This window comes from Cygnus atratus, chromosome 13 (assembly GCF_013377495.2).
Source record: "Cygnus atratus isolate AKBS03 ecotype Queensland, Australia chromosome 13, CAtr_DNAZoo_HiC_assembly, whole genome shotgun sequence".
Lineage (NCBI taxonomy): Eukaryota > Metazoa > Chordata > Aves > Anseriformes > Anatidae > Cygnus > Cygnus atratus.
Window position 1 is genome coordinate 7,550,446 of NC_066374.1, and position 24,009 is coordinate 7,574,454.

At 44.3% G+C, this 24,009-nt stretch overlaps 1 protein-coding gene across 1 annotated transcript in view; it reads right to left on the reverse strand.

The window, feature by feature from the left end:
- PASD1 (PAS domain containing repressor 1) overlaps positions 1-24,009 on the reverse strand; it is a 46,760-nt gene that overhangs the window by 18,370 nt on the left and 4,381 nt on the right. The window contains exons 2-9 of the mRNA XM_035541218.2: positions 9,241-9,332; positions 7,950-8,006; positions 6,408-6,562; positions 5,558-5,649; positions 3,614-3,703; positions 2,947-3,067; positions 1,792-1,905; positions 714-832 (exon numbers count right to left, since the gene is read on the reverse strand). Coding sequence (XP_035397111.1) covers positions 714-832; positions 1,792-1,905; positions 2,947-3,067; positions 3,614-3,703; positions 5,558-5,649; positions 6,408-6,562; positions 7,950-7,981 — 723 coding nt within the window. The 5' untranslated portion in view covers positions 7,982-8,006; positions 9,241-9,332. The remainder of the gene's footprint in view (positions 1-713; positions 833-1,791; positions 1,906-2,946; positions 3,068-3,613; positions 3,704-5,557; positions 5,650-6,407; positions 6,563-7,949; positions 8,007-9,240; positions 9,333-24,009) is intronic.

Below are 24,009 nucleotides of genomic sequence, written 5' to 3' on the forward strand. Positions count from 1 at the left end.
AATGCATAAACCTTGTTTTATAGATGCATAAACTGATGAAAAGTGGCTGAATAATTTACCCTGGGCTGAGTTTCAGAGCTAGGATAAATAGTCCAAGGGCCTCATCTTGCAGTCTGCAGGCAACATTCCCCAACTTTCTGTAAATACTGCTAACCGAAGATGGATGACGGAGCAGGTTCCAGCCTCAAGCTGGGCTGGCTGATGCTCTCTCCAGCAAGAAGCACCCGCTGTCCTTATCCCTGCCATTGCGGCACCGTGCCACACTTAAAGAGTGGCAGAAAGAGTCCATGAACTGCGGTGCTTGGGGTCTCCAAGTGTGGCTGGCCTTCTTACACCAAGGAGCAGTGGGGTATATTTCTTCAGTGCCTCCAACTTTCCAAGCAGTTAGCTGGGCACCTTTTATTGGCACCCCCTGAGCTCGCTGCTCTGAAACATCCCATCACACAACCACCTCTTCTCAAACGCAACTCCCATTTTACATTTTCTCCTTCCAAAATAAATGCCATCTCACCATCCCAAGCACAGCAGTGCCCTCCCTCACTTACAAGCCTTGAGCACAAGGCAGTTTGCACTGCTGCATGTACTGTGAGAGGCTGCTGCGACATGGCTGCTCGTGCGAGGGCACCAAGCACAGCTCGTGGTACAGCAGCAGCTCCAGCTGAGCATGGGCTGGCTCTGGTACAAAAGGGAAAAGGCAGTGGGAGAGCTCTCACCTTTAAGAACTGCGGTGTGACGAGACGAACAGTCGCTACGAGGCATATCTGCTCCTCTGTGGCTGACCTGAAAGCTCGTGCAATAGCTGACTCAAAGCCATTACAGGAGGGTGTAGGCACTAGACACAACCAGACAATTTATTTAAGACGAAGAGGAAGGAGATCTTTCTTTTCATGTTAGGACAGGCACGACGACTGATGAAACCCAAGCAACAAATTCCTCCGACCCACACCGTGATGCCACACTGATAGACACTGATGTTATTTAAAGCACGATCCTTTAGGCTCCGAGTTACAGAGCTGCAGCCACCCACCCCTGGCTTGCAGGGAAGCCTCGTAAGACAGCTCTGATCGCTCCCAGCACGCAGCTACAGCCTCCTTGCTAGCATGTCCTTAGGGAGGATGGAAAACTGATGCAAAGTCACTGAACTTCAGCTGACTTTGAAAGGTAGAGGGATTTGCATGATCTTTTTTTCCCAGTGTATGTTTTACAAGTGTCACTTTAAAAATCACAAATCGAAGATCAAGAGGATTACAGAAAGAACTCTTGGTACCATTATTCTGCCCTGAATCTTTTTTCTCAACACAAAAAGTCACAACTGGATGTTAGAAGATGTGGTGAACAAAAGGCTGAAGTATTTCCCAAGGAAATCGTTCACATCAAATCCAGAAGTTTCTCCCTTTTTATGTTATTTCCAGGAAATAGCACCTTTCTGCAGCCCAACACGTGCAAGATCCAGGATTTTACAAGTTTCTCAAACCATTTCATCTTTAAAAAGTGTCACTCAATTGCCACAAGTGAAACAGAATAGCATATTTTGCTGGTTAATTGAATACGTAGGCTGCTTCACAATCAAGTCATGGAGGGAGTCAAATGGAGGGAAGATCAGTCTGGTGTCACTCCTCTGACCAACAGACTCCCCAAAGCTTTTATGTGAAAAAAAATCTTGCTAACTTATCCACAGCACACTCCACCCCTGCTGATTACGGCATTTTCAGTTGAAACAAGGCTACAGAAAACCAGACAATTTAAAAGAGAGAGGCTGAGAGGTAATGGCAGGCTGTAGAGGTAACTCACCATGAGTAAAATATTTAAAATCCACTACAAATTTCACATATTCATACGTCAGGGGTTCATTTGGATCTAAGCTGCCTCTTGCTAAATGGCAGCAAAACTCTATTTGCTTTTCCACTGAAAAGAGAGAAAGAGAGGGAGACACACACATTATTGGCAGCCTGCATGGTAGCACATAGATTCAATACATTCAATCAGTCCAGGTTTTCTACCCACCCTGCTACTGTGGCATCTCAGCACCCTCTGATGAGATGCTCCCAATCCCCATAAATAAACCTATAACTAGTAGGAGCAATGATCAGCTGGTTCTGCTTTAGGATGCCTATAATCACCCCTTCTCCCACAGCTTTATAGTTGCCCTGCTTCAACAGGGCTGAAGCCCTGGCGAGCTCAAAGTCAGTGGTGTTTGCCCCTGCCTTCATCGCGTGCAGGATTTCACGTGGAACACTCTGCTTTGGCACCGCTCCACGGGATGCAGAGCAAAGGGCGCTGGAGTCACCCTAAGTCTTCCTGCTAGCTGTGGAGGGCACCATGCCAAGCTCTTGCTCAGTTTTCTGCCCCAGGTCTGAACTCCATGGTTCAGACCACGGGCTCTTTGGCTTCAGGGAAACCAGCACAAGGGGTGCTCAGCTCCTGTGCATACTTATGGGGCTGCGGGGAGGGAGGTGAGCTCTGGTGGCCACAGTGAACCCACCAGGGAACGGGGGGGCTGCTAGAAGGAGGGGGTTGCAGCACGTGGATATAAGGAAGACACAGCCACCAGCTCTGGTGTGGGGACACAGTCTGGGGAGAACGGCAGAGGAAGGAAAGTTTTGGGATTTCCCAAAACCCTTTGGAATTTCTCCTACCCAAGCTCTTCCCCCAAACCCCTCACCCCTTTCACAGGCTCAGTCCCACCCTGAGAAAAGTATCTAAGGAGGGCAACTCCACCCTGTCCTGTGACCCAAAGCAAACAGTAAAATACAGACTGTCCAAATCAAGTACTGGGAGCAAGTAGGAACACTGGATGGGCTGCATCCAAACCCAGAAATATGAACAGAGGCCAAAAGCAGCAGCAGGCAGGAGAATTAAATAGCTGGAGGGCCTGGTGCAGGCTGCCCCTGGGAGCTGCTTGCCTTTGGCAAATTTCCTTGATCGACAGACAAGCAAAGAGCTTACCGTTGAGAAAATCAGCTGCAACAGGATCTGTCATGAGCACGTGTGGAGAAAGGAGCTTGTATACCTCGCTCTGTTCCCGCTCAGGCAGAAAGTTTAATATATTTTGGTCCACCAAATCTGACTGATGCAAAAGAATGCTTTGTCATGTTCCACAGCACAGCCTGACACAACCACACGCGTTTTCATCCTACAGTGGAGCACAGATGCTGCCAGGCTAGCACAGATGCTTAACACAAGGAAGCTGAGTTGATCTGCAGGTGGATCTTTGTTTCTTTGCACACTAGGACATTCAGCCAGGTTAGGACATTCAGGTTCCAATTTGCCCTCACATAGCATGGCTCTCACTTTGCAGCAGATAAAAACAAAAACTGGTTTTGAGGGGCCAGCAGAAGCTTCTATATCAAAAACGAGCTGATGTCTAGAAATTCTCATGGAAAACTAACATTTTTGCTATTAAAGACCATGGGCTCAAAGTCGAAAAACCCAATGGCATTAGGAGAGCATGTATTTAGTCCTGAAATCCCCTTTAAATCATCTGAGAAGAGCTTCATCACATACAGATTTCACAAACATTTGGCTGGACAAAACCAAGCCCCATCTCTGCAGTGACGGGGGTGTGCTAAGGCAGGGGAACGATTCTGCAAGGCATTGTGGTGTCAGAACTTACCGGTAAGTGTCCGAGCAGAGAGGAGACACTGTCGGATACATAAATAATAATCCCATCAGTGGTAAGAGCGATGAGAAAGCCATCTAATGCCTAATGACAAAAGGCAGACCGAAGGAAAAAGAAAAGAATTATGCATGGGAACAACATAAACTACAATACAATAGGCTATTTTACTCAGTGGTGATGACTGTAACAGTCTAAAACCAACATGAATCAATTATGGCAATGACGGTTTAATGTAGAAAAATAAAAATAACACATGGTGTCTAATTCAGCATTCTTCTTACACTCTTATTTGCTCATTAATATTAAATTGACTTGTATTTTGCACCCAGTGAGTACTTATTTAATGTGAAGCAAGACGGTGGTGGTTAAATTTTCTACACCCACACAAACCTAGTGACTTCAGTCACTCCATTATGTGTTCTGAATTGCACAACAGTTAACCAGTTCAGTGTGTAAGGAAATGTTAGATATCATCACGGCAAACCCAGCATTATGGATGAATGGATGGATGGATGGATGGATAAACAGAGAGGCGAATAAAATAATACATTTTTTAAAAATCATTTAATGGCCCATGAGGACAAGATCTGAAGCCTTATTTATCTTGCTTAAAGCACTCATTTGCTAGGCAACTGACACAACAATTTGAAAGTTTGTTTTCCCTTTCTTTTCGAAGTTTGTTTTCCCTTTCCTTTTCACAATGGTTCCTGGCCTGCAGTCTATGTTCCCTGTGCCTTCTAAACCACTGCACGTGCTTTCTTCTTTGAGAGCTCTCTCCCTGTTCTTCACAACATCTTCTTGTACCATCGATTCAGTCTCTGTTCCTATTCTTCTGTAACACTTAGAAGGTCTAGGAGGTCTGATGCCTGGCCAGCACCGTGTACAAAGCCAGCTCTTCTAACGACATCATTAGGCTGCTCCGCAGCTCAGCTTGCAGGCAGCTAAAGATGCTGCACAGAGGGAGCATCCAGCATCTTTCCCCACAGCCAGCTATTCCCTGCCTCACTGTCTGAGTCCCTGCCTTTGCTAAAAAATAAGCCCTCTCTGGGTAAAACCACTGATTTTAAGTAAACTGCTCAATGGTCAAACATAGTCCAGCAAACCAACAGTTATTGAAGGGCTCTCCCCGGCCACTTTTAAGGGAGAAATTTGTTTTGATTTAGCTGGAACAAACTAGCTTGTTTGGTAAGAAAAATTCCCAGAAAGAATGAACAGACTTTTCCAGGGAGGTGAGTCATGACATCCTGATGAAAAGGAGTAACTAAGACACTGCAGCACCTCCCAGCTCAGCCCAGCATACACCCTAGTTTTGGTGGGGCAAAGAGCAGCGGCTGCCTACGCAGGGTAGGAGATGTCCTCGCCGGAGGAGAAAGCAGTACAGAACCCAAGCAGCATCCTTAAGAAAGGAAAAATGTAGGCTTGTGGGGTGTTTCTAGATCAGCTCATTGTTTTATAGGTCACAGGATCAGGGCTGATCTGAGCACACGTAAAAGCAACCAAAGTAAAAGACGTGGCAGTCACAGCACAGGTACAGCCCTGCACAGCTAGTGGCAGCAAAGGCAGCAAAGCCTTGCTAATGGGATGTGGGAGGATGGGAGCTGCTCTGCTTTGCTCAGGTCCTTTCCAGTTTTTGCTCTAGCAGCTGGTCTGAGAAGGGCAGTTCTGTTTCTCCTCTCTCACCTGGCCAAATCTGGGCCAAATTGGGCTTCATGCCTAAATTAAAAGCTGTTTACCTTTAAGGGGAAGCAGTCATATTCCTAATTCTGTGTCTGCAAAGCATTTAGCACAACACTGGTCTCTGTCAGGTTTGGATTATATGTGCCAGCAAAGCAGAAATCATTAACACTGGGACCCACAGGTGAAAGGAACTGTATGTCTGAACTACTCCACTGAACCGATTACTTTTCACTAATCTATGCAGCTTTAATTTCTTCTTACCTCTAACATCAACTGGGTGAACTCCTCGTTGCTAAGAAATGAAGGCTTCCAGTCTTGTCTAATCTCACAGGCTTCTGTCTGTGCTGTGATTTCTTACAGAGAAAACATCAAAAAAGCAACATGACTCACATTCATTGGGACTTTTTTTCATTTTCAAGTAACACGATTTCTTTTAAGAGGCTTTCAGAGGAATCATCCTCAGATCATTCTCCATACAAAGCCTTATTATATGCAACACTCAATTTCCATGCCATCATGATAGAAATGCATTAGAAATCAAGAGGAAAAAAAAAAAAAAAAAAGAGGAGACATTTTGGGTAGTTAGAAGGAAACCTTCAAAACTGAAGAAAACAATTTCTTCCAAAATGTTCTTTCCAATGCTCTGGGCTAGCCTCAGAGCACCACTGACAGCAGACTAGGGCTGGCTCTGCAGCCACTGCAGTAAGGCAGGAGCTCGTAGGCAGCCTGAGGGGCTGCACCCATCCAGATCCTAGCCGAGCAGACCTGGGAAGAAGGGGCAGAAATCCTCTTCCCCAGGCTTTTGTGGCGTATGCTGTTTCTCAGCTCCTCCTTCCTGCTCTGCTTGAGAGCACACAAAGCATGCCAAGGGATGTGGAGGTCGGTGAGGCAAATGCAGCGGTGTCACTGCATTCAAGCCTAGCCCATCTGTTGAGGCCAACTGCCGTGCCTTAATCTGACCCTCACTTAAATTCATGTCCTATACAGGGTTTTTAGATGCTTGGGAAAAATAGTTTTCATCTTCTGAGCAGCAACTGGCTGCTGGTCAGCTGCAGAGCCAGTGCCTCCAAGGGGAAAGGGCCCAAGGGGAAGGGGGCAGCGCCCTCAGTACCTTTCTGTTTCTGTAAGAAGTCGATGGTCCTCTGCAGTATGGTGGACTTGTCCATCTTGAGAGGGTGGCCGTGGCCCTGCAGCATTGTGCAAAGCTCTTTAATGAGGACATTGAACTGGTCTCTCCTCTTCTTTTCAGATTTGTTGCGTGATGCCCTGGATGACAGAAACATGAATGGCACTAAGTAAAATGAAGGGTCTGCAGCTCAACCCAAGGAGGGGCAAGTGGCCCTATCCCAGCAAAACACTTTAAATACAAGAATCTGAACTCTGCTGGGACTGCTCTTTTCTTTACAATTAGGCTTGGGAGTAAGTGTTGGTGCTTTAAGCCCTGCAGCAGGACTGAACTCACTGTCAGCAAGCAATGCCTGCAGGTAACAAATCGGATTTATATGCATTTGAGCAAGACTGCATCCTTACGCACATTTCAGCAGCAGTTCTCATTGTTTCAAAACCAGTGATGGCTTCACAAAGGTGCTATGGAAAAAATTTCTCCAGTACAATACTCCAGGCATCACACACTGACTTTTTGCCCACTTCCATTTTGCAGCTACTATGCACGCATATAGAGGTCAAAATAAGAAGGATGCCTTGTTCTTGAATTTGTACCTGCAGACGTAGCTCATTCCCAGAGAACGCTGTGCGGAGATAATTTGATTGCAGAACAAAGTCAAGCACACGCTCTCATATCTGGGTTTAAAAATCTGGAGTGGCAGCAGCATGATATATGAAACTGGGCACGTTAAGAGTCTGGCTGCGGAAACCACAGACTCGTTTCCAGCTCGCATTAATACAATTAAACAATAGTTTATTAGGGTTTTCCCCTCCATTAAAAACAATAAAGGAGAAAGCAAATCCATTCAGTTTCTTCCAGAATGTTCTTTCCAATGCTCCTATCTGAGATAACCCTATTTTCATACAACCTCTTCCAGTAGTAATTAATTTTCTTTACAAGTGTATTCATGATGATACATCAGCCCTGTAATCCAGCCCGAGTGTGGTATGCAGAAAGGATTTCCATTCACTTTCGGGTTGGCATTTGGAGGTTCTCATATCCAGCATTTGCTTTCCCAGCCCTCTCTGTTTTGGCACTAATGTACAATGAGTAATTACAGCTGAACCAAGCTCCTCTGAAGGAAGACCAGCTCCTTCCTACCTGTGCTAAGGCAGGACTGCCCTCTAAGTCTCATGGGGAACCCAGGTGGGCAGCACTGCGTGAGGTCAATAAAATCACAGCTTGGGGTACTGCATCAGCATGATAAATAGCCAAGGGATAACATGAGATTCTGAGGGTAAAGGAATGTAATCTAAGGAGCACCGAGCTGATTAACCCATCGTAGGGGTGGTCAAATACACCATGAGGAGCTTGAAAATGGCGACAAAATTGCATTTTATGTGGTCTGCTGTACACAGCCTGAAAACTGCAGGATTTTGCCTCTGACATCAGTGTCCCGACTACTTTTACAACCATCAGACAACACAGCATTTACAGTTCTCCCCTGGAAGAGCTTGCAAGCTCAGCGCTCCGTGCATCCCTTCATACCTCTTTGCCCTGTCCTTCTCATCTTCATCCATCAGTTCGTTTACACGACACAGGGCTCTGGAAGGAAAGGACAGAAGTACTTACTGAGTCATATTGGCTGATCTCGTTGAGGCTGTCAGAACATGGAGCTTACTGGTTTGTACCCTATGACCTCCTGGATGTTTCTATCATCCCTGACCCAGCCTCCACTCGATTACATAGTTTCTTGCTTGTTCTGTCCCCTACTGAGGCTTGAGAGGTGAAACCTTTGCCATATGCCTAAACATACATCTACAATAACTGTAACTGTACCGGGAAAGAGTCAGCAGCCCCAGCCTGCCTCTGCAGTCCCCTCTGTGAAAACAGCCCCAGCCACAATCAAGCCCAGCCAGCACCTGATGCAGCCAGGGGAACACCAGGGATGGGGAACCCTACCAAAGCACTGATTTCTGCACAGGAACCAGCATCTCCTCTGCAAACATGAGAGCTGATCTCAGTTCGATGTCTGTGCCAGGCAGCACAGTACCTGGTCTTGCTTTGGGGAGTCAGCTAGGCTGCTGGAATTCATTGCAATGCTTAAAGAGCATCTGAGATTTCTGTCCCAGCGCAAGGGCACAGGAGGAAGGTATGCTGATCCCCCAAAGGATTAGTATTAGGCAACAGCAGGGTACGGTCAGGAGATTCGAGGAATGATATGAGACAGGCTCACCTGAAATGCCCTGCAGCCAACGACCGATGCTTGCACCGGTGGACTCCCACCACATCATCCCACCTGCATCCTACTGCGGGGATTCATACCCAAGGCTGCAAGTCAAAACTGTTCCTCCACTGGCATTAACCAGGGAAAGGAAGGGAACATGACCTGGCTTCCCTGGGGTCTGTCTGTCAGCAGTCATTGTGGGCTGCCGTCTTTATTGTACACTAACTGCTTCTGCAGCACAGGTGAGGAGAACAGTTGGCCACAATTCCCTCTGAGGACACGGTACTCTCAAGCCCCATGCAATGATACAAAATCCATCACGATGAGGGTGACCTCTTCACTGGTGATTTGCTCTCAGGTCAGTAACTCCAAATGAAATAAAACCAATCACAGCTGAGAGGATGTCAAAGATGCTGCTCACAGAAAAAGCAACAAAAATTTTCCCTCCCTCCCCTGCTCTGGAGCAAGCATTCCTCTCCCTGCAGGGGACTTGGGCAGAGTACGATTTGTATGATTTCTGTATGATTTCTCCAGTCCCAAAATGTGGATGTACTCCACAGGGAGGGGGTGGTTCTCCCTGTCTGAGTCCCTGGAAGCCCAATTAGCCGTTACCTGTTCTATCGCTCAGATTCATCAGTCCAGACCGACGGAGTGGGATCAGCAGTTCTTATCACCATGTAAATAGAGACGGAGAAAAATTAATCCTGGAAGGAAAAGCAAAACCCAGTTAAAACACAGTTGCAAACGAGACTTAGCCTCAAGAGCAGCAATTGCTTCAAGCCGAAGAGGTCTGGGGTCACCATTTAGAAAGGTGGTCAGGTGTAACTGGGGAGCACCCAGGGACACTGGGACATGTCTGGGACTCCTGGATCTGTGTGCACCGCCCGCTGCCACAGAAGCAGGCCCAACTGACCTCTCATGGCCAAAAAACCACAGGGCCTGGTAGTGTGGAAGAACGGCCTGACTAGTGTGGGGCCACTGAGGATTGATCGGAGTCCTTCCAACACCTGACGGTACAGCTGGCACGTGTGCAATGAGAACCTGTGAGTACACCTGCCATTCACCAATGCTGATCTATCTGGTGTTTGTGGCCAACGCAGAGCCCATCCGGCGGTACGGGGAGAGTGCTCTGTAGGGCAGGCGAAATGGGACAACAGGCCGAATTCTTGCTCACTGCACCCATGTGAGATTATGTCAGCCCACCAGCTTGAAAAACCTGGCTCGGATAAACTGTAATGCCGTGGTTATAAACTGCAACACTGAAGTTACCTGGAAGAGGACTGAAGCTCCTGACACAACAGAAGTACCAGAGTAACACATAAACATGCAGCTATATAAAAGGCTTCATGTGTTTCAACCCTAAGCACTTCAGTAAAAAGTGCAGCTGGGATTAAGTCGGCAATTTCAGCTCAGAACACGAACTTCCAGGGAAAACCTTACGCAAGGACTGGTGTCCCTGCTGCAAACACCACCTACGTAACAGGTTTAGGTACGGGGGACCTGCTAGGCTGCTGCTCTCACAGCAGTCATACGCTGGTCAAATTACAAGCTTTTATCCTAGTTCAAAAGGAGCGTGTGATCTTGTTTGTTATCCTAGTGACCTACATTGGAACTGAAGTTCTTATCTTAGTCACTGCTTCTCACCGGCAGCGCTGCTTCTTTTCAAAAATTACGTCGTCGTTTCTCCTCCAGAAGGATGGCCCACACCCAAGTTTTGCTAACTCAACAATTTCTGAGATACAGAGATATAAAGAATATTCTTTTTAAAGCGGTGGGTTAGATTCCAAAAAAGTACTTGGAACCACACAAACAAATCTATTAAAACTTTTCAGAAAACATTTTTCACATACAGGCCTAAGTATGTAAAAATTCAGCCAAATAAAAGGATTATTCATGAGTTTTGAGTGCAAAGCTTTGCACAGAAACCTTCCCATTGCCTTGCCCATCACCTGTCTAACCACCGGAGGCTTTTTACTGGACATTAACAACGTCCAGTCATTGCTCACCAAGCCTAAATTAGGAAAGGCAGTCCCAATTCCTCTGTCTCCAGCAGTAGCTGTGGCATCCTGCCACAGCACAGCTGATGTGAGCTGCTGGGGTGATGAGGCTTCCCGGGCCTGTCCTGTGAATGCGAGCGATACCCGCAGTCAGCACCAGACTTGGAGGCTCAGACAGAATAAAAGGCCATAAAAGAAGTCACAGGCCCGATCCCACGGAGAAGCTTTTTGCATGATGCAGCAGGATGGTGAGCTATAAAAAGTCTTAGCAGAAGACACCTAAGGACAGAATATTCTTAACCGGATTAAGCACTTCAGGACTACATTTAGCTAAGTGCTTTTTGTCTTGTTATAAGCCAGGGCTAAATATAGTAACCAGAATACTTAAGAATAGTTTCATAAGGGTTGTATACACTCCTCGGCAAGATAAGGCACTTAGCACTATTGACAGAAGTATGTCTGCATGTTAAGAGTATTTTAAACAGCTCCAGATAGAATCTCTTTGACCTTAACTGTATTAACCAGAGGGATCAAAATTTATTTATTGCCTCCTGAAAATCCTCTCCTGCAACACACGGAGAGAACAACTCCTGAACTCTGCGGGCAGGTGAGGAGAGAGGACACCTGTGAATGCTGCCAGCATCTTTTCCCACCCCACCTCCAACTGGTGATGGTCAGTGTTCCCACCACGAAATGCACATCCATCATTGCTTAATGCCCTCTGTAGCAAGAAAAGATTTGTTCTTCCCTTGCACGAGGCATCTCAAACAACACTAAAAGCACTTTAAAGGCAAGTTACATTTTAGACTTTTCAAACATCACTGTATTAAAGTTGTTTCTAGGGTTATAGAAAGGGCAATGGAGTCTGACAGCCTTAACAAGACAATGGACTTCTCAGATACACATCTAAAAGTTAAAGTGCTGTTTCATCCTTTCTGCAATATTCTGGCACAATTTTTACTGAAGAGGGAATGGGAGAGGGAATTTTTTTTAACTCTTTGTTTTGCCGAACTGTTTGACTTCAGGAGGTAATTGAACTTGCAATATCGAACTGCAATATTTTGACTAAAGATAATGTTTATGTATTGGATTGCTGTAAAACATCAAAACATTTGTGTTACTTTGAGGGTAACTCTTAATGGCATAACATATTAGAAAGAATTATCCCCTGAAACCAACAGTTCCTACGAGTGCTTCAATATAGTGTTAATTTTAATTATTTGGCTATGTCACTGATGACAAGGTAAAGCTCACTCTGTGAGTCTACTGCTCTAATTTCTTTGTGATCAGCAGCAAATAAAGTTTTCACCAGTCACCTAAAAACAACCCTGAACCCAGCTAATTTGATTGCTTTTTCCAACTATTTCAAATCATCTACTTAAAAATATTCTCTATGCACAAAAACTTTGTATTTAATTTTTTGTAGCATTTTGCACTTGCATAATGCATGGCAGTTCGGGAGTCTTCAGATCTATATCTAGGAAATATTTTAATTACGGAAATGCACCATGCTAATAATTTCCACAGATTTTACATGCAATGAATTCAGCAGAGAGCCTCAATTACAAGATGCAGCACAACGTAGCCGTAAATAAGAGAGTTAATGCATTCTCCAGCAGTACGATTTATATGTCAATATGGCAATGTTTCATTCTTCCAGAGGCAACAGGAGGGCATGACTGCGCTTGACAGCTAAACAGCAGATTTAATTTTTAAAAGGCAGAATTTAACCTTTTCAGTGAAGTGCTACTGATTCAATTATAAGATGCTAATGTAAATGACATTTGGAAAAAACAAACAGTGCCTCTGAACCTTTCCGGCTGTTTTACACGCCGTGAGGATTCTCCCAGTCCCTGGATCTCCACCGCTTACTTCGATTTCCCACCCCTGCCTGTATTTTCGTGCAGCATCTCTGCAGCAGCTGGAACAGGGTAATAATGGTGGTGAATTGATGAGAATATCCAAAATTCTGTGTCCTCCTCTTGTTCATCTGTCAGAAGCGGACCTTTTCTGGCACTGCTGTAAGAGGAGCATCTCAATGCGCTCGCTTAGCTGCAGCATCCTCCTCCTGGTTTATTGAGCTCTAAATTTAGCTTGTTACCTGTGACAGATTTATGACTACATTCATTACAGCAGTAACAGCTTCAGAGAGAAGCTAAGAGGTGCCCAAAGAAAATGGATTATACAAAACAATTACGCCATAAAAGAGGCTGTATCAGAACACTGTGATTCAGCACCAAAATGAAATGAAAGATAAAGGGAGGAACAATGCTGCTGTGGGTTTTCTTTCTTTTGGTTGTGTGTCTTTATTTATTTATTTATTTTTAACTAGGGTATGCTGTTTTCTAACAAAAGGAAAGGGGAGAAAGATTAAAAAACACTAACAGACACTTGAAAAGAAAAGATGATTACTGGAACATTTTGTTCTTTAGGATTTTTGTCAGATCCTGGAGAAAACAGCTGGCCAACTTTGTTCTGTTCCAGCAATTTACTAAGTCTTGCAGGCTAAAGATGCAACATTTGAGGAGATTATTTCAAATGTCTCTAGGGCTTCTGTAACAAGAAGTGCATGTATTTAATTAACTCTATCAATTTGTCTAATAGCCTCTTAAAATTCTCAAAAGATGGCAAAAGGCAGGACTGCTGATTCACAGCCCTACCAGTACAAAAACACAACTCCACTGGCACACACAGGGGAGGAGAAAAATGAGTATGCAAATAATACTCCTGCAGTCTTGGACAAATACCTGTGTTTATTTGTAGCCAGTTACTACAGGAACTACCCTTCCAGTAAATGTGTGCTGTACTATGAAATGATGAAGATGTATCTAACTTATAAATAAATTTTTAACACACCTGGCTCATTCAGACACGGTATTTCTGGACCTGGATGCTCAGTCTAATATTTAGAGCCAAATAATCCCCAAACAATAACATACAGTTTTCCCTCGCGTGGCATAGCAGCAAAGGAAGTTGTTCACAAAAAATCCTTTAGCAGAAATCGAGACGTGTGTTCGCATGTGACTATTTCCAGGAAAGGCACATAGAGACAAAGAGAAGGCAGCAATATTGCCAAAGAGAAGGCAGCAATATTGAAATCTTACAACCAGGAGCCTTTTGAACAGAATGTTCTCCAAAATTTCCAGAAAATAGGAATTTTCTTAAAGCTCTGGTTCTGCTTACGGCTGATCCCAACAGGGCAATGCACGAGGTGCATAGACATACACATATAAACATGCACTTTAGTTCAGAATGATTTACAAAAAAACCTGAAAGCAATCTCTACCAAGGACAGGTGACGCTCAGGATGACTGCAGCACTGCTCATCTCCTGAGGTTTAAAGTTAAGCAACCATTCCTGCTGGTGAATGTGAAAAGAACGCAAGCAGGGCTCCCTGTCTCATGCCTCAGGGCACCTTCTATCATATCCACTTCTCTGGCAAATCACAAAAGATGGCATTTGTGTGTGTGGGAAGTTAACCCAACAAATTTCAGCATTGAAAAAAGCAGCTCGACAAGCTAAAAAGCAAACAAGTGAACAAAACAAATAATTTGATTCTGCAGCTTAAACAAGATGGACAACAAGTTTTGGTTGTGCTACCCTGAAATCCTGCTTGCATTTCCTTTTCTGTTCTATTTACTATGGGTGAAACTCATCCCAAACTAAGTCTATGTGCCATTGAACTACCTACTTTTAGGCCCTGTGTGCAGAATAACTGTAATCACTACACAATAAAGAAAATCAGCCATCTAGTCAAGCTAAACAATCAACCACCAGTTTGTTCAAGGAGGCAATAATAGCATCCATGTCCTTAGCTGTTCTCTTTTTCTGCTCAAACAAGATATATATATATTTGTTTTCAGTTTCTTCTTTCTCAGGCTTCTATATAAAATGCATTTCAGATGCTGAAGATGAAGAGATATGTGCTTTGTTTTCTTGTGCTGGAGGTTGAACTCATAATGCAAAACTAAAAGTGAGGCCTGAGGGCTGTTTGCCTTGCACAGTAAAAGGAGGAGCCTTCAAATGCATCAGCAGTGGGTCACTGGTGGTTCCAGGGCCATACTTCCCAACTGCTCTGCTCTGGTGAAGAGATAAGTGGGTTGCATGACTTGGCTAAAAGTCCTTCTCCTCACAGGCTGCAGGATGAGCAGAGATGAAAGCAAGAACTGATTGCCATCTCCCTGACGAGCACATCCCAGGGTCCCAAGGTAGCTGCCTGAAGAACAAACAAGGTGGTGCCAGACCTCTCTATTTGGACCTCATTTAATGAAAGAGGCCCAATACTATCAGTGCTCCTCCATTACATGACCAGATATTTAGTACAGTCCGTGCCTTTCTGGCATGCACAGACTGACTGTACATGACACAAATTGGAGCATCCTGAAGGCACATGGCATGTTACTCCTGCATTGCCCTGTCTTTGCACAACGCTACATCCCCTACAAGAGAGGGAAACTCAGCCGGTGCCCTGCTGCTGCTGGGCAATGCACCACGAGGCAGCTGGATGATGTACAGACACTGCAGGTAGCCAGATATCCTTGACTCTGTCATTCCTCTGCTTCCTTACATCTGCTGGGTCCTCTGTACCAGGGAGCCCTTCAGCTGCTGTAGTGGGAGGTCTTGGGAGTCTGGTTCTTGTTCACTTTCCTTTGCTTTCTATGAACAATGTCAACTTTTCCAATGCTTCGCAAGCAGCTTGCTGCCTTCTCCTCCACTGCTTCTACATCAGGAAGTCTCGGCAGACTCTATAAACACGCTTATCCCTGTTGTACAAGTGAAGAAACAGGGGCACACTCTTCACTTCTGTCTTTTTTGAGTGTCCCAGTTTTGGGAAGCTGGATTTGAAACAGTAAGTGCAGCTACAGCCTAATTTTCAGTAATGCTGAAACCCAGCACAAGCACCTACAAACAATGCACATTTTGGAAAAGTTTGACCTAAATTGTTGGCCCAAGGTCAGGCAGCAGAGTTAAGAAGTGAATCCAGATGTCCCGACGATTAGCCCTGTCTACTGGCATTCAGTCAAGTCTTCCCTCCTAAAATAAGTTTCCTGAAGCATCAGACTAGAGTCTTAGAACTCACTTTAATAGGTAGCACTGATAAGAACTGATTTTCAAGTGAAGGAGGGAGAAAAAAACAACAGTTCATTATTTTTTCCTCAAGTGGCTACTGAGTGACCAGTGGAAAGACAGCTCAGGATTCATCTGATCCCAAATTTCTACTGATAAATCAAAAAGTAAGATTCTTCTCCCTTTTTAAAACAACTTGAAAGAAAAAACAACCACATTTTGCCTCCGTAATCCTAGACCTGAGTAATTTAATCTGCTCTCTGTTGCAATCTGTTTCTCATGTGTATCACCAGCCTGGAATTTCTGGAACTCAATACATAAGGAAGCTATTCAAAAAAAAGGAAATATTATGACAAAAGCATTAGAGATAGGTCTAAACCAGATTGAAAGCCTCCCCATAGCAGAGGAGAATTCAGCTGCTGATCCAGAGTTAAAACTCTCGACTTCAGCCCAAATCTCAAACCTGAACACTGCCAAAAAGATGGCATTTCCCAGCACCAGCCCACCTCTCAGCTCTGGTTCAGAGACAGAAGAAAGGAGAGAACAGGCCCCGGGGCCATGCAGTGAAGCATTTATTCTCCTGCAGCAGAAGTGGAGCAGCACTAGCTGTCTGAACAGTTCAACTGCCCCATGTGAAAGACCTGTGAGAAAATTATAAAGAGCTTTAGTAGTTAAAATTCAAAGTCTTACACGCAGGCTTACTTAGAGTTTTATCTACTTACCCATTAAATGAATATCAAAGGATTCACTGCAGCTGAGCTAACTGACCTCATTTTATATCTCTGGCTTCACGCGTCCAAGTTCAAGCGTAAGAAAAACTTCTTTACCCTCTCGGTGTGTTTAATTCGGGAGCGTTCCAGGTATAACGTGCATGTAAGTCAAAAGGAATTTAAACAAAGCGCTTACATTTCAAAATTTGTCTTATCCTCATTTGGCTCCAGGAATTTCAGCTGCTTTCCTTAAATGATCTCCTCGCATCTGCTCTCCAGCTGAGCCGAGTCCGTGCCCCACTGACCTTACTGCTGCCATCTCTGTAATCTTGCAGCTGAGAATAACCAGCCACGCACCCCGGCCCTGCAAGCGTCAAGAGCCTTTCAAGAAAGAAGAGGTACAAAAGAACCAGCTTTTATGTAAGAGGGAAAAGAAGGATTTAAGAGGAAAAAAAAAGCTGTGTGACTCAGGTGAGCAATGGGAACCACACACCCAAGGAGCCCTGCCCTGGCTTCCTCGGGCAATGGGAACCGGAGGCGTCAGCATCTTGTGGGATTATGCTCTGCAACGGCAGCTGGCAGATATTTTTCTAATGCACAGCACAGCAGCATCATTCACACTCGTTTGCTTCTATTTGCTGCTGTTCCTATTCAACCCCGACTAATCCGATCAAGTTATTTCTTGGCCTGTGCCTTAAAGCCGAACAAGTAAACACTTTTCATAAGGTCTGAGCCCACTTGTTTCAAGTGTATGATTAAGCACTGGATGTGAGCATTATTGTGAGAAAATTCACCTAATTGCTCAGAATCTCCAAAATAACCCACACTTGTCTTGAAGTGGTAATTTTCCATCCAGTGTTTTATTTCCTGCATTACAAATATATAATATGGCTGTAAAGGGGTCCCAAAGACCAAGCATGTTTGTGCTTCAGCTACCCTAAAGAACGGCTCTTTTGAGCTGAGAATAGCTAATAATGGTCCCAGTTAGACAGCATGATGCAAAATATTTTCTGCGGCTACGAGACCTTCTCCTTCTTGTTTACTATGAAGAAGACAGACAGACGATAAATACAGTCATTAAATGTATTTTGGACAAAGTCACGCTCATTTATAGTATTTACATTCAGTAACCCTATAAGACTTATGAACCAGCAAAGCTGTTGATCCAAGTGTAATTCCATTGCAGTTACACCAAGGATGGATTTGAACTATTGCAGCTTACCCTTTTTTTTTTTTCAAGCAGAATTGCTGCCACTTATGTTACTGGAAGTGTTAATAATATAGCTGGTTTTCCTTCCTTCTTTAGAACAACCTCCACACCTTCTCTTTCTCTTCTCTGAGACGCTTTTAACTTCACATCCAATATTCCCTTTTGCAATATCTTGCCCATGTTGCTTCTCAACTAGCTCCTCAAAAGATGTTATTTGTTCCGAAAGCTTCAGGAATAAAAGAATATTTAAACAATTAACTGCAATCAGATTCATCATTCTGCACAGTACTGCAAATCTGCACTGGAAACGTAATGAGAAAGCAAAACTTTTGCTCTGAATGAGGAAAAGAGAAGATAAACATCAACATGTCTCTCTCTCTTATTACTTCGTTATCATTTTTAGACTACAAATATGACAGCCACTGGAGCAGCTTAATACTGGGCCATTATTGTTACACATATTATGCACAAAGACCCAAGTCCTCATTCTGTCATAGATAAGACATTCACACACGTTTTTTTTTTTTTTCCCTTGCAGTTTATTTGCATGGCTGGCTGGATAATCAACCAAAATAACAAAATATGACTCAGCACGACTGAATGTCCCCTTCGCTTTGGGGATTCTCTTGGAAGCTTTTTTTTTTTTTAAACTCTAAAACTGGAAAAGATGTGTCCCTCAACAACTGCGTGAGCATACAGAACATTTAAAAATGAGTTTTATTTCTTATCTGCAATGGTCTTACACTAAGAATCCTCATCCTGTGAGTCACAACCAGGACTCCAACACAGCCAGTAAGCTAAAAGCACGGGCCCATCTCTCTCGAAGGATAACTCTCAGGTAAGAGACCTGGCCAGCTGAAAAGGCTGAGGCGTGAGATGGCATCTGCCCTGAGACACAGTGCAAAGAGCACTGGAGAACGAAGATTCGCTGACGCATGCCTCTTGTCTTAACCACCTGTGTAATTCCTGGGTGCAGGCAGTGGGATTTGTTTGTGCTTTCCAGAAGTAGGACAGACACAAATCCGTTACTCTGGGCTTTTGCGACCAAAGCACCTTAAACCATGTATCCACATACCAGCAGCATCCATACTATATTTAACACCATAAAATTAGGCTGGCTCAGAAGATAAACATTAAAACCAGCTGATGAAAGATACTGCAACGTACATGCCCACAAAACATACGGGTTGAAAGGGAGCTTGTTCCTGCGATAATCTGACTACGTTACACCACCAAGGCCAGCACAATCCCTGACGAACATTTACGCAGTAGCACGAAGCCAGCAGCAGAAGTTAAAAATGTCCATGACCTTTAGCTAGCAGTCCCAGTTTCCTCGGGATTTCACACCGTGTTGAAGAGGCAAACATCATCTGTACTCGCAGCCTCTTTCTTTCCTGCACTGCTTTCGTGTACGTCTCCTATAAATCACAAGCAAACTTCACAGTGGTTTAGCAAAAATTCAAGCAGGGAAAACATTCAATTAGGCAGATAGAAAAAACACCTTCCTCCTTCCTTCTCCTCCTCCCACCAGGCCCGCTGCAAAAGGTCAGTAGTAAAATTCCTTATAAGATCACAGAAATTAGTGTTACATCCTTCCTAACACGAACATTTCTTCTAGTTCTGTGTTCTGTGTGGGCAAATTCTGCACGCTGTAAACCAACCAGGCTGAAGCTGGTGTGGTTTTTAGGGCTAAGCGTGCTCGTCTCTCTTCAAGCAAGCCCCTGGTTGCCAGCCATGCTGTCACAAAAAGTAATCCAAAGTACCTAAGCTGCTTTCTTCTACGCTGAAGTGTAGATGAATAAGAAATCAAGTGCAGTACCACAAAATGCCTCTCCGAAGCTTGTTTACCATTGCCGTAGTAGCTGAGCCGCTGAATGAAATATTTACAACTATTCATGCAATCAAACTCATTTTCCTAAGGAAATAACTGATTAGGTATCTCACATCTGTTCCTGACAATGATTTAAGCCTGTGCTGATCCATATCTAGTCCTGACATGAATGCTAATGCTTTAGAAGCAGTCATCCTTAATGGGAGGGTGACGACAGGCGATCCAGCTCTGGTGGCAATGGGCTGCAGTGGGGAAGGTCCTCGTCCACAGGTGAGGGATGACACAACCAGCCCACAGCTCCCTCTAACCTTATGACCTAGGGCTTAGGAAGCCTGGCAGGAGACAGAAGCCAGAGCGATGCCTGACGTGGAATTATCTTGGTAATTATCTTCCCATCCCCGTCAAAAGTTTTTAATATCTCACAGACGTTTGCTTCCTCTATGCAGAAGAGCAATCCTGCTCTGCCAGACTCCGGCGTTGCATGTCCTCCTTCCAACAACACTTCCCCATCAGGACTCTTCTCTGATTGAAGATATTGCAAGTGTTGCAAGGCTGGGAGGAAAATCAGCTGCTAGTAAAGCTGATTGAGATGATTCCCTAATAAAACATGACATTCATGTCAGGAAAGACAAAAGTAAATGCCACGCTTTTGCTCAAAAAAATAGCTGTTCTGTGGGCAAACTCTCAAAGCCAAGACACGGATAGAAACACAGGGAGAAAAACAGTGTTTAGTTAATCTAATTTAATTCATCCAGCAATCCTCTTTTCCACAGTAAATTTATCTCAAGAACTTACAAAGAAGGAAAAAGAAGCATTTAGTGCAGTGGCTCCAAACTCCACAGTCTTCGTTACTGCAGAGACTCAAGTCAACTGCAGAGCTCCTCAGTGCTGAGCCAAAGATGCCAAAGACAAACCCCACGATTTGTGTGACTGCTCCTGCTGGTACTGTACATATCTGGTGCTAACAGCTGGGTCTGACAGCAGCAACCAGGTCAGAAGAAAACATTTGGCAACACCTACATCGCTACAAATTTTACTTCGAGGTCAAGGAACCAAATAAATACAACTGAAGAAAATTTGCCTGTGTTTGCCTGCAAAGGACCCTGCAGAGTTGTAAGTCAAAGAGAAACAAAGTCCATGAAGTTGTCTGAGCAGTAAGCTCTGGAACAGTCAGGAATGCCTCATAAAAAGTAGATTTCAAACACAATTCAAAAAAGATTAAACTGATAATTTATCTCTCTTAGGACTTCTATATATCATAAATAGACACTATGCCTTTTATGTAAAGCAGCTCATTATCTGACTTGTTCACTGATGCCTCCTTTTACTCAAACAATTCTAACTGGACTATACTAGAAAATCCCAGAATAGTTTCCAAGGTGTGACAGTTTTTGAAAGAAGATGATGATTTATATTTATAAAATTTTACTTACTGTGCAATCAAATTCACATTAATATAATACACTATCTCTAAGGACAACTTTTAAGAAAGATGCTATTCCAGCTTGTTAATATTCATATGCTTTCCTTTAAAAATATAAAATTGAAAACACAGAACTCGTCGTCCTCTTTTGAGTTAGTCTTTACCCATCCCATGAGTGAAAGAAGAGATTCTGCTCTAGTCACAACAGCCTATTACCAACCATCAAATCAATCCAACACTCTAGATCTCGGTTGCTCTACTAGTTGCATTTATGAATACACCCATGATAAGGAATTCAGCTCCAGATTCAAAACATGTGGTCTGGCTAAGATGGAGTTCTGATCCAGCCTCATTTCTTGTTTCCAGATGGTTTAGTGACAATTTTAGTCCATTGCACTTATTTTTCTCCCATTTTAGACAAAGAATCTTTGCCCCTTATGGACAGTATTGCAGAATCACACACACTCTCCTACTCTAAAGACTCTTCTGGGGCATTCTCCTTCCAAACCAAAGAATTTCCAGAAAGCAGAAATACAGAATTGCACGCAATCTCCCCATGTAACAGAATTTTCAGCAAAAGAACCGTGTCCCAGGAGACATGAAGATGCCCCAGGTAAGGAAGGCACTGGGATCCATGGAGGCCCCAACTCCAGCAGAATGAGCAAGGAGAGTCCCAGGACTGGCCCCCAAGGGCCGACGTGCACTCCCTCTGCAATTGCACAGCTCCAAATCACTACTGCCATCCAGGAGGCCAACCCCAGAGCTTCGGATGCGGAGAAAATAAAGGAACTCACTTTTTCTACATTGACTCATTGTCTCCACTAATGACAAGGCTCAGCCCGCTGCAATAAGCAAGATTAAATAGAAGATGTAGGTGTTAAGATTAGCACACAGAGTTTGTTTTGTTAACACTTCCTACTGTGCCCCTTCCATTAAAAGCCTGCTCCAAAACGAAGCCTTTCCAAGTATTCTGTTTGAGTGAAAAGCAAACTGTTGATATTCCTCCTTAACATGCCCAGCAGTAGCGGAGCCAACCAAAGTCCCACCTTTTTGCCACATATGACTCACTTAATGCACACACTTAATAAAACGTGATTAGAAACACTTTGATCAGCATGAATATTTCTAATTTACTGTAAACTGTGGCCGTGTATGCTGCGCTCAGCGACGGGACGAACAGGTTCATAACCCAACTTCCTCGGCGCGGGTGTAACCTCCCCAGCTCTTACAGCCTCCCTAATTGCTGGGTTTGCTGTAACTGGACCAAACGCACAGCATCCTCCTCAAAACATGAAGACATACGTGCAACTTGGGCAGTAGAGCCTTCGGTGGCCCAGACCCCAAGGCTGATATCCCTGGGATATCTATTTTCCTTCTGCTGATACTCTGGGAGAGGTCCTTCAGCAGGGACAGGGGTTTGGCTTATCCCTTTCAGAAAAATCCTCTGAATTACTCAGAAGTCTTCTTATAATGCTGCCGTGTCTATGCGAAATAATTAATATCAACGGGTGCTGTTATCAGCTCATCTTTTGTTTATTTATTTCTCCAAAAAATGGTTTACTTATTATGCTGCTTACGGTCAAAACTTTATTGTCCTGAAGCAATGCGTCGCGCTGTGCTGTGAGTTAAAATAAGATTAAAGTAGGCTGAGCCCAGAAGAGAACAAACAAACCTTATTAATTTCTTTTACGCATATGTGTGTGCGTGTGTTTGTGGGCTGAACGGATGAAGCAAGAGAGGAGATTAGCATTTTTATGGATATGATTCCTGCCGTTGCTACATACTTGAAAATCTTGCTTGAGCTCGGGCAGTTTGTAAACAAGAATAAACACACCTGCAAATATCTTGGCATTCAGCTATTAGTCAATCAATGAACCCATCTGTCTACACCTGCCACCCAGCAAAGCGCCTGACATTGACTTGCACGTCGCCTATCTGGGAGAGGGGACACAAATTGTGGGGAAACGGAGGTGTAGAAGTGAGGTGTTACACTGCCGTGGGGACCGGAGGGGCTTGCCTAAATCCCTGCCTGGAGATGGGATGAGCACAGCACCGAGGGTAACCTCTGGTACGAATACTGCAAGCCAAGTCCAGGACACCTCCGTGGTGCCCCAAAAGTGCCCGTCACCAGCTAACCACCCCAAGCTCACCTTCCTGCCCTGGCCAGGGGCTGCTTCCAACCATGAGCGTGTGCCCAAGTGCACTCATGTGTGTGCATCTGTCCTCTCCAGCTGGACATCCGAGGTCTTGCCCTGCCTCCCTGCTGCCCTCCCAAGGAAAGATACGCTTTTCAGGGCTCCCTGGGAAAATGGTGAGCGAGCCTCTTAGTTACCATAGTGCTGTGCTCTACAGAGATGTCGACAAATTAATCAACTATACAACCGTGTTTGCTGAGAATACAAGTCACAGTCAGATGATCCGATGCGTTTCAGCAGCTCCGTGGAGTTTGGTTAGCGCACTTCCTTGTCTACAACCTCGGTATTATCCTCGTCTGCACTGTCATTTTTCCATATTTCAATTTCTCTGAACAGGCAGCTTATCAGGTATGTGATCTCTGCTTCAGGCTAAGTCAAGCTGTTTTCCTTCTTGCTTCCCTGCTTGCTTTCTGTCTTTTTTTTGCCCTTTTCCTCCTCTCTTTCTTGTAATAAGAAAAAGGAGTAAGATGCACATTATACATCAACTGTCCTGTAACAAAACTGTCTTGCTAAAATTACCGACTTATCACGAAAGGCCAGCAATCTCTTATTTATTCTAGAGGTTTTTCTGCACAAATTACAGATTTTTTCTCTGAGCAGCACCAGAGCAGGGCTGATTTTAGGTCCAGCTTTGCAACATATTTTAGGAATATCAGGTAGAAATGGAACAGCGGGGACATGAACACCAGCTCTCCAACCTCAGGAAACAACGCTTCTAGTGCTGACTTCACAACATCTCTTCAACCATCAGGAGCCCCAGAACACGTCCTCACATCCTTCATCAAACTTACAGTTCACATCATTAGCACACAAGATGAAACGGCACTGTAACACGGAAAAGCAGGGTGGGTAAAAATCACTGCCCAGACCGCATATCCTTGCAACCACACAAAGTTCATTAAACAACACTAGCTACCAATCCTGGAAAATATACCATGAAGTACACTG